The 13543-nt window shown below is 41.2% G+C and overlaps 1 protein-coding gene and 1 long non-coding RNA gene across 3 annotated transcripts; one reads left to right on the forward strand and one right to left on the reverse strand.

The window, feature by feature from the left end:
* Nucleotides 1–4765: 4765 nt before the first annotated feature.
* Nucleotides 4766–13543, reverse strand: LOC145457978 (uncharacterized). 2 transcript variants are annotated; one of them, XM_080336264.1, is made up of 7 exons: nt 13020–13543; nt 10997–11286; nt 9831–10019; nt 8418–8920; nt 6495–6701; nt 6080–6300; nt 4766–5244 (listed from the first exon to the last, which is right to left on the reverse strand). In XM_080336264.1, the coding sequence occupies exons 1-7, from the start codon at nt 13362–13364 to the stop codon at nt 4786–4788; spliced, it is 2214 nt and encodes a 737-aa protein (XP_080192390.1). In that variant the 5' UTR covers nt 13365–13543; the 3' UTR covers nt 4766–4785. The 2 variants fall into 2 exon arrangements, with proteins under 2 accessions (XP_080192390.1, XP_080192389.1); XM_080336263.1 differs by having other exon boundaries at nt 6080–6417; nt 13020–13428.
* LOC145457981 (uncharacterized) lies at nt 5136–10783 on the forward strand. Its single transcript, XR_013921037.1, has 3 exons — nt 5136–5275; nt 8219–8905; nt 9819–10783. It is a non-coding gene; the product is annotated as an uncharacterized LOC145457981 (long non-coding RNA).

Below are 13543 nucleotides of genomic sequence, written 5' to 3' on the forward strand. Positions count from 1 at the left end.
ACAATTTTGACAATTGTTTTGACCTTACGCTATAATTTGGACAAAATTTTGACCTTTTTGCAATGTCAAGAAATAATTGCCCTAAAAAATCTCGATGAATACAATATCAACACAAATGCAGAGGCAACGTAGCTCTCTAGCTCATATACCAGTACACCATTTGTCATATTATCTGGCAGAGAAATATAACTATAGGATAGTCTATTGATCAGTGGTTCCCAACCTTTTTTGTCTTCAATCCCCACTTCAGATTTATTCCGAGTCTTCACTCCCCACTACCCAAAACTGCTATATTCTCTTTAAAATAGGGTTACCATATTTTGAGATCCTAAGAAAAGGATTCTTTTAATAAATTCTGAAAGCTCCAATAAAACTGATGATTTAAGATAAAATTCGACCGAAAAAAGATCATCACTTTGACTCGGTTCCCGATTTTTTACGAAACTCCGACGTCCGCTGCGTCGGGATCGCATTTTTCGTGTCATTCAGAGAAAAATAGGACAAATTACCAAGAAAGAGGACATTTAGGCGTCCTCCGAGGACACTTTCAATTTTCAATTTTCGATACATACATTCCAGAGCAGTTAACTGGGAACGGTAATCGTGCATGTGCATGTGTCTCTGTAAATATGTAGACTACTCCTGTACATAATGTTTAAGCCTGAGCCTAACACAAGCTAACGTTACCCGTTTTCGTCTGCGTACATTGACTTAAACTAAAAATAGTTGGTGACTTGAAATTGATTTGACATCAGAAACATATCAGGTGACTTGACGTGATTCACTCCAGCGACTTAACTTGACTTATAATTAGCAACAAAACGAAATGACGTGAGACTCGATGGCATTGACTTGATCGCAACAACGCACCGGTGACTTATTACTATCATAGGTGGTCAGAATGATGTGCATCTACTTCAAGTACATTTTGATCACCTCCACTTCTTCCTCAGGTGGCCATGTTAGACTACTCCTTTTCCTAGATAGTTTACAGTTTCCTAGGCAAAACTAGACCTACACAATTTTGTACTTATAATCCCTATATATTACGCTACTTCTACTTCTATTCGAATATATATTTGCGACGTTACTTCTACTTCTAATTCTACTCTGTCGTAGTTTCGATCCCCGACCGGGTCCTACCGTAGACCTTCAGTAAACCTGGTGTATGGCTTCCCGATTGGTGCTCGGCATTTCCGGGATAGCATGAGGGGTGGTGGAAGACTTAATAAGCCTTACAAGGCTATCTGCACCTTCCTTGTCCAGCGCATATGTACAGTACATTGTACACTATATATACAGCTAGTACAGGAGACAATATCGTCAGATATCGTCCTGGGATAAAAAGCCGAGTAGCTAAGCCCCATTTCCCCATAATACCTACCCACCTATGTGCAGCGTGCACCGTACAGTGTACACCGTGCACTCATGGTATGCATAATTGCATATGCACATTGCACATGTACAGATAGTGTATGTGTGTTTGTTTAGTGCTGGGACTTCGAGATCAAATTTGAAATCCCAGAATTTACCGGGATTGGCAAAGTAGTAAAATACACACAAGCAACATTTGTTCCTTGTAATATTGAAGCAAAAACATGAGTGCATCAATGGTGTCTTCACCTAGCTAGATCATTTCAACCTTTTACTATTCGCGGCCGCACTTCGACACTTATATGCAGTATGCAGGGTACAGCCGCATTTCATCGGACAGTCGTAATGGAACTCATGGATGCGTAATATAGATATTAAATTGGCAACAAGGCGACTTCACATCGCGAACAACCCTTCTAGCCTTTACTGTATTCTTGTGAAATACCTTGCGCATGAAACTTTTTAGTTGTAGAAGCAGGACGCCCACGTACTCTTACGAATCGAATGTTATGAAATGTTATTGGTATTGATCTTCCAGCAGTCGCGTGGAGCACGAAATATTTTCTACTCGGTGCATGCATTTAGTCGATAATATATTGGTTGCTGCATGTATTACTATAAAATATTTATCCTTTCTCAGCACATGTGATCAGATTTTAAGTAAGCGCTGATGAAGTGGGTGCCTTCGAAAATTTTTTGCGCATAATTTATGATGATGTGTCTTCGGATTGTTATTACCCACTTGTTGCATGTTGCATTTATCGTAAAAGTATATATTGGAATCACCCAACGTACCAGAAAAACCTACACTCGTGAAACTCAAATGATTTAAAATTGGTATTTCTTCATGGGCCGCAATGTTTTTTCTTCGGTTCGCAATTGTACGTAGGGCAGGGATATCTAAAACTTCTAGAAGTTCTAGATATCCCTGACGTAGGGGCTCAGATTGCAAGGACTCTAATAAATTGAAATCGAATAATTAAGTCACTGTGAATTGCGCGAGGCGCAAAAACTGGGGAGCCAATTCGTAAATTCAAATTAAGTGTTTGACAGCCGCCGACTTCTTTATTACGCTACGATTCTCGGTAACTTGGTACGAGCCGCATAGCTTACGACGGAAGTGATTGAGTAGTTCATTATTAGCCTTGGTTGGTTTTGATGTCACACAAATGTTCATTGTTTTTGACAATCAGCCAATATTTTGACGCTGCTTTATGGTCAAAATACGAGATATGGCGCTGATAATCTTTGGTATATGCTTTCTAGAAATCCCGGAATTTCATTTGGATTAATCTCGGGATCGGCAGCAGCGAAATAGCCTGAAATCCCGGTTCCGGAGCCCCAGTACTAGTGTGTATATCATGTGTCGGTGTATATGCCGCAAAACATCCAGCACAAATACATAACGTCCTTTACCACCTCCGCTTATTATAAGGGTTACATTCATACCGATAAGAGTAGTATCAATACGTAGCATTGAAAACAAAAGCTTGTACTATGATTTCGACAATATTTTGTTCGTCTGTGGAAGTATCTATTCAGCGCAAACAACGGATTTTATGATATATTACTTGCCTGTCAGCGTTCATAATGGCTCGGAATAATCCGAATTATATTATTGAATACCGGATATCGTTTTCCATTAAGACGATATCCCATTGTCCCGTCACATCGCAGATGAGATCAAAAGAGCTTAATTATAATGTCGTTACCTCGTCTCCATTGAGTTGACACAGAAATTTCGATTGTGTGCGTCAAATCTCAACCCAGTGCATTAGAGATTGTCCCAAGCAACAGGGCATACTATGACTTGATGTGGAAACGGGAATTTCCAAATTCCATACACAGCCCCGGACCCTTCCATTCCATAGTACATTTGATACATTTATTCACATTTCCTCAATTGACCACTATCTCAGTTTTCGATACGTGGAAATCCTCCTGTGTTTGTAGTCTAGTTACTTCGGATACACTTGTCCATTTATCTATTCCCAATGAATCAATTCAACAGCTCGATGTTGTTGCGCCAAATGCTAGTGATGCAGGTTATCGTATTTATCTTCGAATATAAAATGTTGCATTGCATATACGCGACACTCTTTTGGAAATAGGGAAGATAAGCTCATGGCATGTAAAATACGGTTGTGGATACTGGATACACTGCTGGCCGCGTGGACAATCGATAGAACTGCATAAACGTGCCATATCCTTAACATAATTTCATGTCGGTGCAAGCGTTTCCATAGCGGGTTAAACGTCCAGTCGTCCAATTACTCACTTCTGCGCATGGGTAGCAATCATTAGGTTCAACGGCCTTCACCATGAAGTGGCAACTCTGTTTTATTCAGTGAGGCCTGTGAGTTTACAGTGCTACAATTCAACTATTCAGCAGGAAATAACACAGAGAACCAATCCTAGCAGATTGCAATGATGCGCCTATCGAAATCGATTTTAGCGTAATCTTACATCAGGTAAAGCTAGGTAAACGGTTTCCAAATGCAAATATACTAGTCATGTAACTGCAAAAGTTAGAGCGAGAGCCAACAATTTTAGAATAGCTGTTACGATATGATATGTAATTCAGGACAGCTAGCAGACTATTCGCTTTATGATGTACGGATAACCACATGCAAGTTAATTTGTTCGATATTCATGGTGTTTCGACTACATTGGTCATTGTCATGAAAACGAAATATCGTATCGTTGGGTCTACAACAGCGAACCGAGCAAAGGTGCGTCCGAAACTTGTTATTGCGCTAGGGGCGGAAGAAGTACTTTGTCGTTTGCGAATCTGTGACCCATCGCGTCACTTTGAATGGCCCCGCTATTCTTTGTGAAAGCTGTTATCGCGATTCAATGGAGATGGATCGCCTATCAAGAATTCAGCGTAACGTAATCTTACTAAACCGAATCGCCGCCAATTCCGTTCCGCGTGGCAACCGTGAATTAATTGTCGATCTCTCGCGAAGAGCTTGATAGGTTTCGACGACTTGGGTCGCGTAAAGTAGCTCAGAATATGATAATCGTTTCGGGATTGAAGGTGATGTGAGGCAGAATAGGTAGCGATGCTCGACCGTTTACTAATTTTTACAGAAACGCCCTGGAAACTATTACGCACTCAATTCATGAGATTACTATTTATGGTTTTAGATTTCTGGGAAACTGTTACTTATACTTGTGATTGAGTGTACTTGAGTAGTACCGCCGGCTTTTTTGACCACATCTGCTCAATTCCCACCTCTACCCAAATAGAAAAATTCCATGACAATCAATCGACCTCCGCCGTGAACTGTCAGTGGGTATTCTCTTATCTTGTAATATCGTAATTTTATCAAACACCCTCCCAGATGGAAATATTTTGACTTGTCTCGCCAATAATACCACAAACTCATGAATGTCTGTTGTCTGTATTTACTTTTTATTACGTAACATCGCGGCCAGCTTAGCTTCCTTCTGAGCCTTCGCGACTCTACGCCGTCTCGCCACAGTAGCCAGAAGCGTACAAAACGCAGCGTCGGCAGTACAAAATACGAAAGCATGGAACACAAGGCACAGAATAACGGAATACAAGTAATACAGCGCGTAAGGATCGGGCAAAGGGAGTCTCTGGTAAACAATAAACGGAGGTACTGCAACCGAGGTTGCGAACGCTAGGCCGCTAACGATTATCGCGACAACGTTGAATGTACCTCTTACGCCACCTGGCGGGAGTTCATTTTCGATTTCGAGATAATTGAGGACAGCGTCTTCGCCGAATGTAGACTCAACCCGAACTCGACAACAACCTGTTTCCGTCGCCGAAGTGCGTTCGTAGCGTTCGTTGACAGCGCGATGGTGATAGTCTCCAGCGTCCGGTGCTGACACGTATACCTTGCAGAGATGTGCATGGATTTAGATTTAGGTAAAAAACGGATTTGGCAGATCTGGACAAGTAATTCAATTCAATTTATTGCTAACAATTTCATCATTTCAATACACCGCAAGACTGCGATACAATGAAAGATAGGAAGGTGTCAAAACGACTTGGAGTAGCATTAGAAATCCTAGGCGATGTAAAAAAGGCATACAAAGATTGCGCACTGAAGGAAAAGTAAAAAAAGATAATATAAAAGGACAACTGGACAGGTGACAAAAAGAGGGCATGTGTCAGAAGGCGAGATAGATATGTCAGGTCATGGTCATGTAAACTAGAGGCTAACCAGCGTTGATTCGGTAGAAATTGTTTGTATTTCGACTTAAATGTGGACATGGACATGCTTGATGACTGTCACATAGCCGGCGAGATACTGTCCAACAAATCAGGTCCGGCATAGAGTGCGATGATCTATTTTGTCTACCATATGGTAATTGGACGACGTGAACGCGCGTGTGACGTGTACTTATACACTTTTGATACCGAGGCAAAGAAGTTATTGAAGCTATCGGGGCAGTGACCACACTGTTACTGATACATGAACTCGACAATTTATAGTTTCCGCACATCTTTTATGTTTAAGACACTGATTATTTTGAGCAGTGACTTGGTGGAAACACACCCTGGTTCTTTTTCCATGTTTTTTTTTTTGCGAATTCAGTAAGCCTAAAAAAGCTGAAAAATTTATAGTAGTCCAATAACTCTGGGATTTGGATCGTATACGGGTTTACGATTGTTTTGAAGGTGTATTTGAACTTTGATATGGATCTAAAATCCGCTAATCTCAGATACCTTGTGACGATCGTCCCACCACGGGGCTGTGTCGTAGACATTTTGTGGGCGTCGTTTTTCATTGACTTCGTAGGCTGCTTTTAGGCGTTTCGTGACCGCCTCAACGTCGGATTCGCCTTCAGACAGCGAATCGTAATCGAGTTTATTAGTCGCAGTGGACGCTATGGTAGTGTCGGAGAATCGTGCGGATATCGGCGGTACTTTATCGTTGTTGTTTGCGTCTGAAAGTTTTGAATCCCTTGCGCTAATATACTTTGTTGGACGTATGCTTTCTACGTCGGAATTGTCGTCTGTGGTTATATCTTCTACTGCAGCGCGGGGATTGGGGTATTTCAATCCTGTCACAAAGATTGGGCATTGAGAACTTTATCATAATTTGTATTTCGCCAATATGAGCCTGCCAACTGTAGCCTACCTCTATTAGCTGAGCTCTGGGAACTTGTGTCCGCTCCTCTGTATGCATTGCTTCGGTCTTTCGCCCTTTTCCACGGCGAACTTTTGTCATCTTTTCTACCTTTCGATGATTTAGTAGCTCGTGAAACCACATCTCCCAATCTCGACTTCCTATCGGATGAAGTACGGGTGTCCTTCGAATGCTCTGGGACGCCATCTGGCGGAGAATCTGACATCCAAAACAAGTCGTGTAGAAACAGGCTGTGATAATCACTTGAAGATTCTTACAAGACTTCGGTGACAAAATCTACGCCGTTACGCCAAAGTTATGACTAGGGCTGGGCAAAATCGAGTACCTGAGTGATTCGATTCTGAATCACGTAATATGCTTCGAGTCGAGTAATCGAGTATCACTCATTATGACGTCATAACAGAATGTAAAATTTCAAAGTTCAAATATGTACCTTTTATTCTTCCACAAAGAATATAATGCCTGTTATCCAGCACATAAAAGATACTTTGGTGTTTTTTCGACCATACCGATTTCATTGCACTTGCTGACAATGTTGTGGGAAGATATGACTTCAGCAATATGCTATTTCCAGTAACGTTCCTAGCTCTGTACTATATGTTTCGTATGCTACGATACGGCCAAGCAAGGTTTCAAGGCTCCAACAATGAAAATTAGTATCGAAACTATAATTATCGGTGATAAATTAACTTTCAGTCGCGAGGAGCGTATAATTTCAGTACTCGAAAAAATCGTCCTTCACTACTCGACTCGAATCATTAAAATTAATACTCAATTCAGATTCGAGTACTCGAATCATTATGCCCAGCCCTAGTTATAACTACTCCAATGAGTGTGACTATAGGTAAACAGGATTGTACTGTACAGTTACTATAAGTAACAGTGATTTCAGCTGCGGTAGCAATACGTCCGACTTATTGAATGATTGCTACAGAAACTTTTCAGGTTAGATACACTACAAAGTAGCCCATATTTCCGAAATGAGCGTATTTTATGCAGTTTTGAATCCAAGTTAAAATCCAAATCCTGAAACTGCTCGGATTGTATATTAGTGCAAGGTCACACCACATAGTTTCTCGAATTCATTAAGTAGCATGCATTTAGACTAAACAAATTTCATCTCTAACCCGAATTTGCCCACAATCTACAGATATACTTGTTTTTAAATTTAACTAGAAATCTATGTTATCTTTTCCATATTCTTCATACAAATACAGCGGTAATACAACTATTCTGTGTGTGTGATGTTATTTATATTGATATTGCAGTAGAGAAGCTTACCATTTAGAACACGTCCTTAATGACATTGGATATTTTATGCAAGAAACTACATAACGCGTAAGCAGAGGTGGTTTAAAGTAGTCGATGTTGCTATACTCACCTACAAGTGCAAGTAACGCCATAGAATTTTCCTCAAATACCATTACAAGCAGCTATTCCCAAGACATGACAAAAGATCTTGACTAGCATAACAAATTCCGAAGCAGAAAAGGAAAGGCCTGGAAAACGAGTATTGGCTTGACTATAAAAAAGGTCATTTTTCCGACTCCACTACCAAATCCCCCGTTTCTCCCTATAATACTTGGTTTGACTAAAATAGGTCATTTATCCGATCTTGCTCTCGAAATAGCCGTCAGGCGTTTATTTTTCAGCCAACCCGTGCCGTTCAGTACGTCAGTGTCCAATTCTTGCAAGTCTTTTAACACTTTTTCTAGAGAAAGAGAACAAATTCCGAATAAAGAGGACATTTGGTCGTCTTCCGAGGACGCTTTGGATTTTTTGAAAAAAGAGGAACAATCCAATTAATAGAGGACAGCATACGGTAACCCTACGTCAGAAAGCACTAAAAAGCAGAAGTATTTTGTTACTGACCATCGCTGACCTCTGCGTAAGTGCATCTCTCGACATCCTCACCTTCCAAATTATATTTATCCGAGTTCACGATCTGCTTGACAGTCTCGATTTGTTTCGGAGTCAAACTGTCCAAAATCTTCAACACGTCGCTGTCCACGCAAGGCGGAAAAGGCGGAATTTTCGGGCCCTGGTACCGCGGCTTGCTCGCTGTCACCACTGCGCCCTCGACAAATACCAGATCTTCGGGACTCATCAGATGGGTGAAATCGCTTTTCTCGTCAACCCTGGACCATTTTCTTGTCGGTGTCATTAGCTTGATCAGGATTCGTAACACCATTCCCAATAACGCCCCGATTAAAGCCCCGAGTACGCCTGCGGAGACTGCGTCGTCACCACGCAGAATTTTTTCTATAGGCACCCGGAGTCCGGTGTCAGCGTCGATTTGTTCCTCTTCTCCGTAAGGCCATCTGTACACGAGGTAGTTCGACGCGAACATGCCCAAAGTAATGGAAGTCCAAAGCAAGGAACATCGTTGCACGCAAGTGAAGGTAGAGCCCAGCTTTCTGTGCGCAATAATAATAAACATCGGTAGGCCCAAGCAAAATATGACAGACACTATTCGAGGTACAGAACTTCGGCATTCAATTGAATAGTATATTCATATTGAAATCAATCCAAATATTTTCGGTTGACACTCGTCAGGGGTAATCGTCGGTAACTAGTAGAGAATTGGAAAGAACATCGTATATCGACAATCATAATACCGCATATGACTTCATCGGTATGTTGGCCTCGATTACACTAACGTTCATGCCAGTGACGTCGTTTCAGATGACATCAGAGTCAGTGACGAAGTACTTCTACTTTTTTTGAATACTCAAGTACGTTTTGCGTACTTGTACTACTTACTTTCGTGGTTTTGTTTTCTTACCTCAGTATTTGACGCAAAACTACTTATCATTACCCTTTAGATTTCAAAAAGTGAAAAGAACTTTTCGATTGGTTTGTATCACTTTTATGGGTGAAATTATCATATGAGGTTTCCGTAATAGATCCTGTTTGAAAATTACTTTATTTGTATTTCGAAAGTATAGCAACAAACAATATGTTCATAATGATAAATTTATTACACTCGAAGCTTTTCGACTTACTTTCATTAGGAGCAAACGTCAGTAAATACGGTTAATCAAATTCGAAATATAGAAAGAATTTTGTTCTAGTGACGTAACATTGACAGTCTGTATTCCGAATTTGGTTAACCGAATTTACTTACGATCACTCCTGATGCGAGTTAGTCGAAAGGCCTCAAGTGAAATAAATTTGGCAATATGAACTGAACGTGAACATGTTATTTGTTGCAATATTCAAGTTTTGTACATCTAAAAGCCTAATTTAGTACATATAATAGTAGATATAATAGTATGCGCTACATATAGCACAACTTCACGGGATTTTTGTAAGCCTCATGGATACCTTCTCCACATCATAGTCCACGAGTGGTTTTGAAGGAAGATATTCCGCACGTATTCCCTCGTGCTCAGCCCTGCGATGATACCCGTTCGAAAGGAATACGGCTTTCGGTCGCCGCGCAGCCAGACATTCGCATTACTTTTCCAGCACTTGTGGTTATCCAGAGACATTACTCGGATGCTCTTTAGAAGCCTGTAAGGATCGCGTTGGCATGTTCATTACTATCGAGGGGTGGGTAACTGGGTATATTGGACTGGTGTCATCATATCTAAGCAGGTCATGAGGATGTCAAAAACTCTCAAGTCAAGAATGCCTTACAAACTACCAGTCTAGTCAGATATACTGTTTTTGACTACTATTAATCCTAGTTGATGATTTAGAAAAGTGAGTTTAGTTCTAGAATCTTGTTCTTCTAGTTTCGTGTATTGAAAATTGAGCAGTTCTTGTTCTAGCTACGAATTTTGAAAATCCAATAGTTTGTACAAGTCCGACCGCTACTTAACCACCAATTTCCTGATGCCGCATCAGTGGATTTATTGGCATATCGTTTAACAATTTGCGTACAGCAATGTACTATGTAACTATGTTCAGAGGCTTTCAAAGTACTCGGCGTTGCTGCTGAAGTACACGTAACGCCGTCAAGTTGTATTCATTCGCAAGTAGAAGTGGAAATTCCAAAGACATATCGATGCTACTTCGAGTGGAATTAGAAAACGGAAAGTCTGAAAACAGGTCAAGTGAATACTTTCAAAAAGCAGATTTGGTCGGGGGTTCGCACACAGTGATTACTCTGCGGTGGATGCGAAATTGCGGGGTTCATCTGGCGGACTAACGCATACTGACTATAATGACACTTTAAATGCGTACAATGTTCGACAATATATCCAGTTACCGTATTACATGAGACAGTTGACGAGTTCTTGTGAAAATTTCGCTGATAAATGCGATGCAAACTATACTGTCTACGTTGCAGATTCCGTACAGGTGGGAGTAGGCAAAAATGCAACCTACTGAGCTAGTACTGCAATAAGTAAGAAAATATACTTGAGTGCTACTATAAAATACAAGTACTTCGTTACTGTCCAGACCACCTCTGTGCTCAAGTCTTATTTTAATCCACTAACAGGGATATATATCCTACAATTCTTGGAAATGTGGGTTATATTTACCATGGTGGACATAGCCCAACGGAATCGGTCAGCAGCTCCACGGAATCGATGTATCCAAGATAATGCGGAACCGACAGGATGAACGTATCTTTGTTTTGACTCCAAAACAACTGTCTCGCGACATCGTTAGTCCAGGATAGCGAGAAAGCCGGGCTCTTTGTAAGCCTTCCGCACAGCCTTATAAACACGCCGGATGTGGTACCGCCTGCGGGGCTGTGGCCGGTCTCCAGAATTACCGCGTATTTTCGAAATCCCCGCACGGGTCTCTTCGGTATGAATATGGGTTGTTTCTGTAAATGGTTGATTTCAACGATGAAATCAGAAGTAGTACATATCGAAATGTTTAATTATTTCGGGCCACATATTAGACGAGCACCATTGTAGCAATATCGTTCGCGTAAATCAGGGGTGTCAAACTCAAATGACGTCGCGGGCCGGAGTCAAACCTTCAGATAGCTCGCAGGCCGCACCAGTCAAATGATTCCAAAATATCACCTCAAAATCAATGTTCTTGTTTTTCATTTGAATACTTAGCCTCCACAATAGTATATATTACATTATATTACGGATCATAGGGGTTTAATTCTAGCAACACCTTTATTCACAAACAATGAAATTGACAATGATGCGATATATTGGGCGGCTAACACAGTTATAAACCGATAGAACAGTGGCTCTAACGATGATACAAGTTGGCATATTTCTATACTGCCTTTTTTGAGTCGTATAATGGCGTCGACCCTGCGTATGCGTTGTAAAGGATACAAAGGTTTTAGCTGTAAATGCGAACGTTGGAATTAGCTCCATTATTATTATATCGCGATTCGGGTAAATCAGAAGTGAAGCAGTAGTGCGACCACAGATAATTCAATTTTTCTGTGTAACTATTATATTCTCTATGTAACCTGCACATATATATGGGTTTCGCATTGGCGTTTTCGCTTCTGTGAATAACTCGTTTTTGATCAATTTGTCAAAGCTATGATCTCAATATGCAATTTATTGCGTTCTCGTAATTGGGTTTCAATGTCAGCGACCCATTCCTATAAGTGGTGACTAGAAACCGCAACTCCACAGTCTAGTGCAGCGGTTCTCAACCTTTTTTTAGACACGCCCCCCTTTATGAGTGAAAAATTTCGCGCGCCGCTTATCGTCATATCACAAAATCTAACCGAGATGCTAGCAACCCCAACAGATTGTTTGATGGCATGGAAGGTTATGACTGTTAAGAGAATTCAATAGAGAAAAACGCGTGAATTGGAGGTAAATCGCGCAGAGCGCGAATTTTTTTTCTGTTGAGTCCTTCTTCGCGCTCCCCTTCAGATGCTTTCACGCCCCCAGGTTGAGAACCACTGGTCTAGTGGTTGTATAAAGTGACCTACGAACATACTCTACATTTCCTGCCTTGAGGGATTATTTAATTGAAGTACTTCTTAGTAAAAATCCCAACGTATGTTAGAAATGCGCACGCATTTTTCAGTCTACTCGAACTTGCTTCGCGGGCCAGATGAAATCATCAGGCGGGCCGTATGTTTGACACCCCCGGCGTAAAGGATGGCGACCATACGTGTTTTATTTTATCCATATCGTTATCAGTTAAAAACAAAGTAAGACTTTGCCGGTGAATTCGGCATCGGAAATGTAATAACTATTATTATTACTATGAAATTGATTCATATATATTGTATCAATAAATTCGGCAATGATACGAGCGTGAAGTGTGGTAGACGGCACTTGGTGAATTCGGCACTTGGCCCGTGGCATGTATGTATTCGTGTATCGAGCTAGGATTTAGGGTTATGGTAGGTTTAAAGTTAGACGTCGACAACCGACCGAAAAAGCCCCTGCATTTCGGTAACTGAATATATTTTCGAAAACTGCACCCGTTTGAAGCGTTATTAGTCATTTTGAGGAGTCTCGAACGTCAATCCAGCGAAATCAAAAGTGGCCACCTACATCTAGGTGTTAAAAGTAAGCGACCCGTGTACCAGCAGAAACGAAGTTTACGTATAACGTCTATTACCTCCTTCGAAATTCTCCTGTCCTCCACAATGGCCAAGAACACAAGTATGATAAACATGAGAAGTATGTCGAAAACCGTGAATCCGGTAATAATCTTTCCGCTGTAGGTGTTCGGTAGCTCAGGCACATCGCGATCCAGAGCCAAATATCCTCCAGCAAGCGAGATTCCGGATTGATCCAAGACGGAAGTTATGGCGTCATCCAATGCGCTGTTGTCGGATGTGCCATTATCAAATCTCTGTCCGTCTGCTTCGGGCTGTATTTGGTCAGCAGTATTGTCGTTCTCGGATAGATTGAATATAGGCAACCCGTATATAACAGCCGCTACTTGAGCGTCACTTGCCATTGGTATACCGGCAGACACGTATATAATGGGATTGAAAACAAATGTAATCTCCCGGATGATTATTACGATTGTGACGTCATATTCACGGAAGTAACTGTATAGCAGTGGTTCTTAACCTTTTTTCCTCCAGCGCCCCCTTTCAAAAATTATCGTGCTCCAGCGCCCCCCATCTCATATTG

The sequence above is a fragment of the Botryllus schlosseri genome, chromosome 15 (assembly GCF_051294905.1).
Source record: "Botryllus schlosseri isolate E-star chromosome 15, Bs_hap1, whole genome shotgun sequence".
Lineage (NCBI taxonomy): Eukaryota > Metazoa > Chordata > Ascidiacea > Stolidobranchia > Styelidae > Botryllus > Botryllus schlosseri.

Excerpts from the sequence above, each read along its gene's own strand:
- LOC145457978 (XM_080336263.1), bottom strand. The coding sequence starts at position 13,364 with ATGGCAAGTGACGCTCAAGTAGCGGCTGTTATATACGGGTTGCCTATA. Across the intron at positions 11,287-13,019 it reads ACAGGAGAATTTCGAAGGAG|AAACAACCCATATTCATACC; the intron begins GTAATAGACGTT and ends AACCATTTACAG. Across the intron at positions 6,702-8,417 it reads GGATAAATATAATTTGGAAG|ATTCTCCGCCAGATGGCGTC; the intron begins GTGAGGATGTCG and ends TTTGGATGTCAG.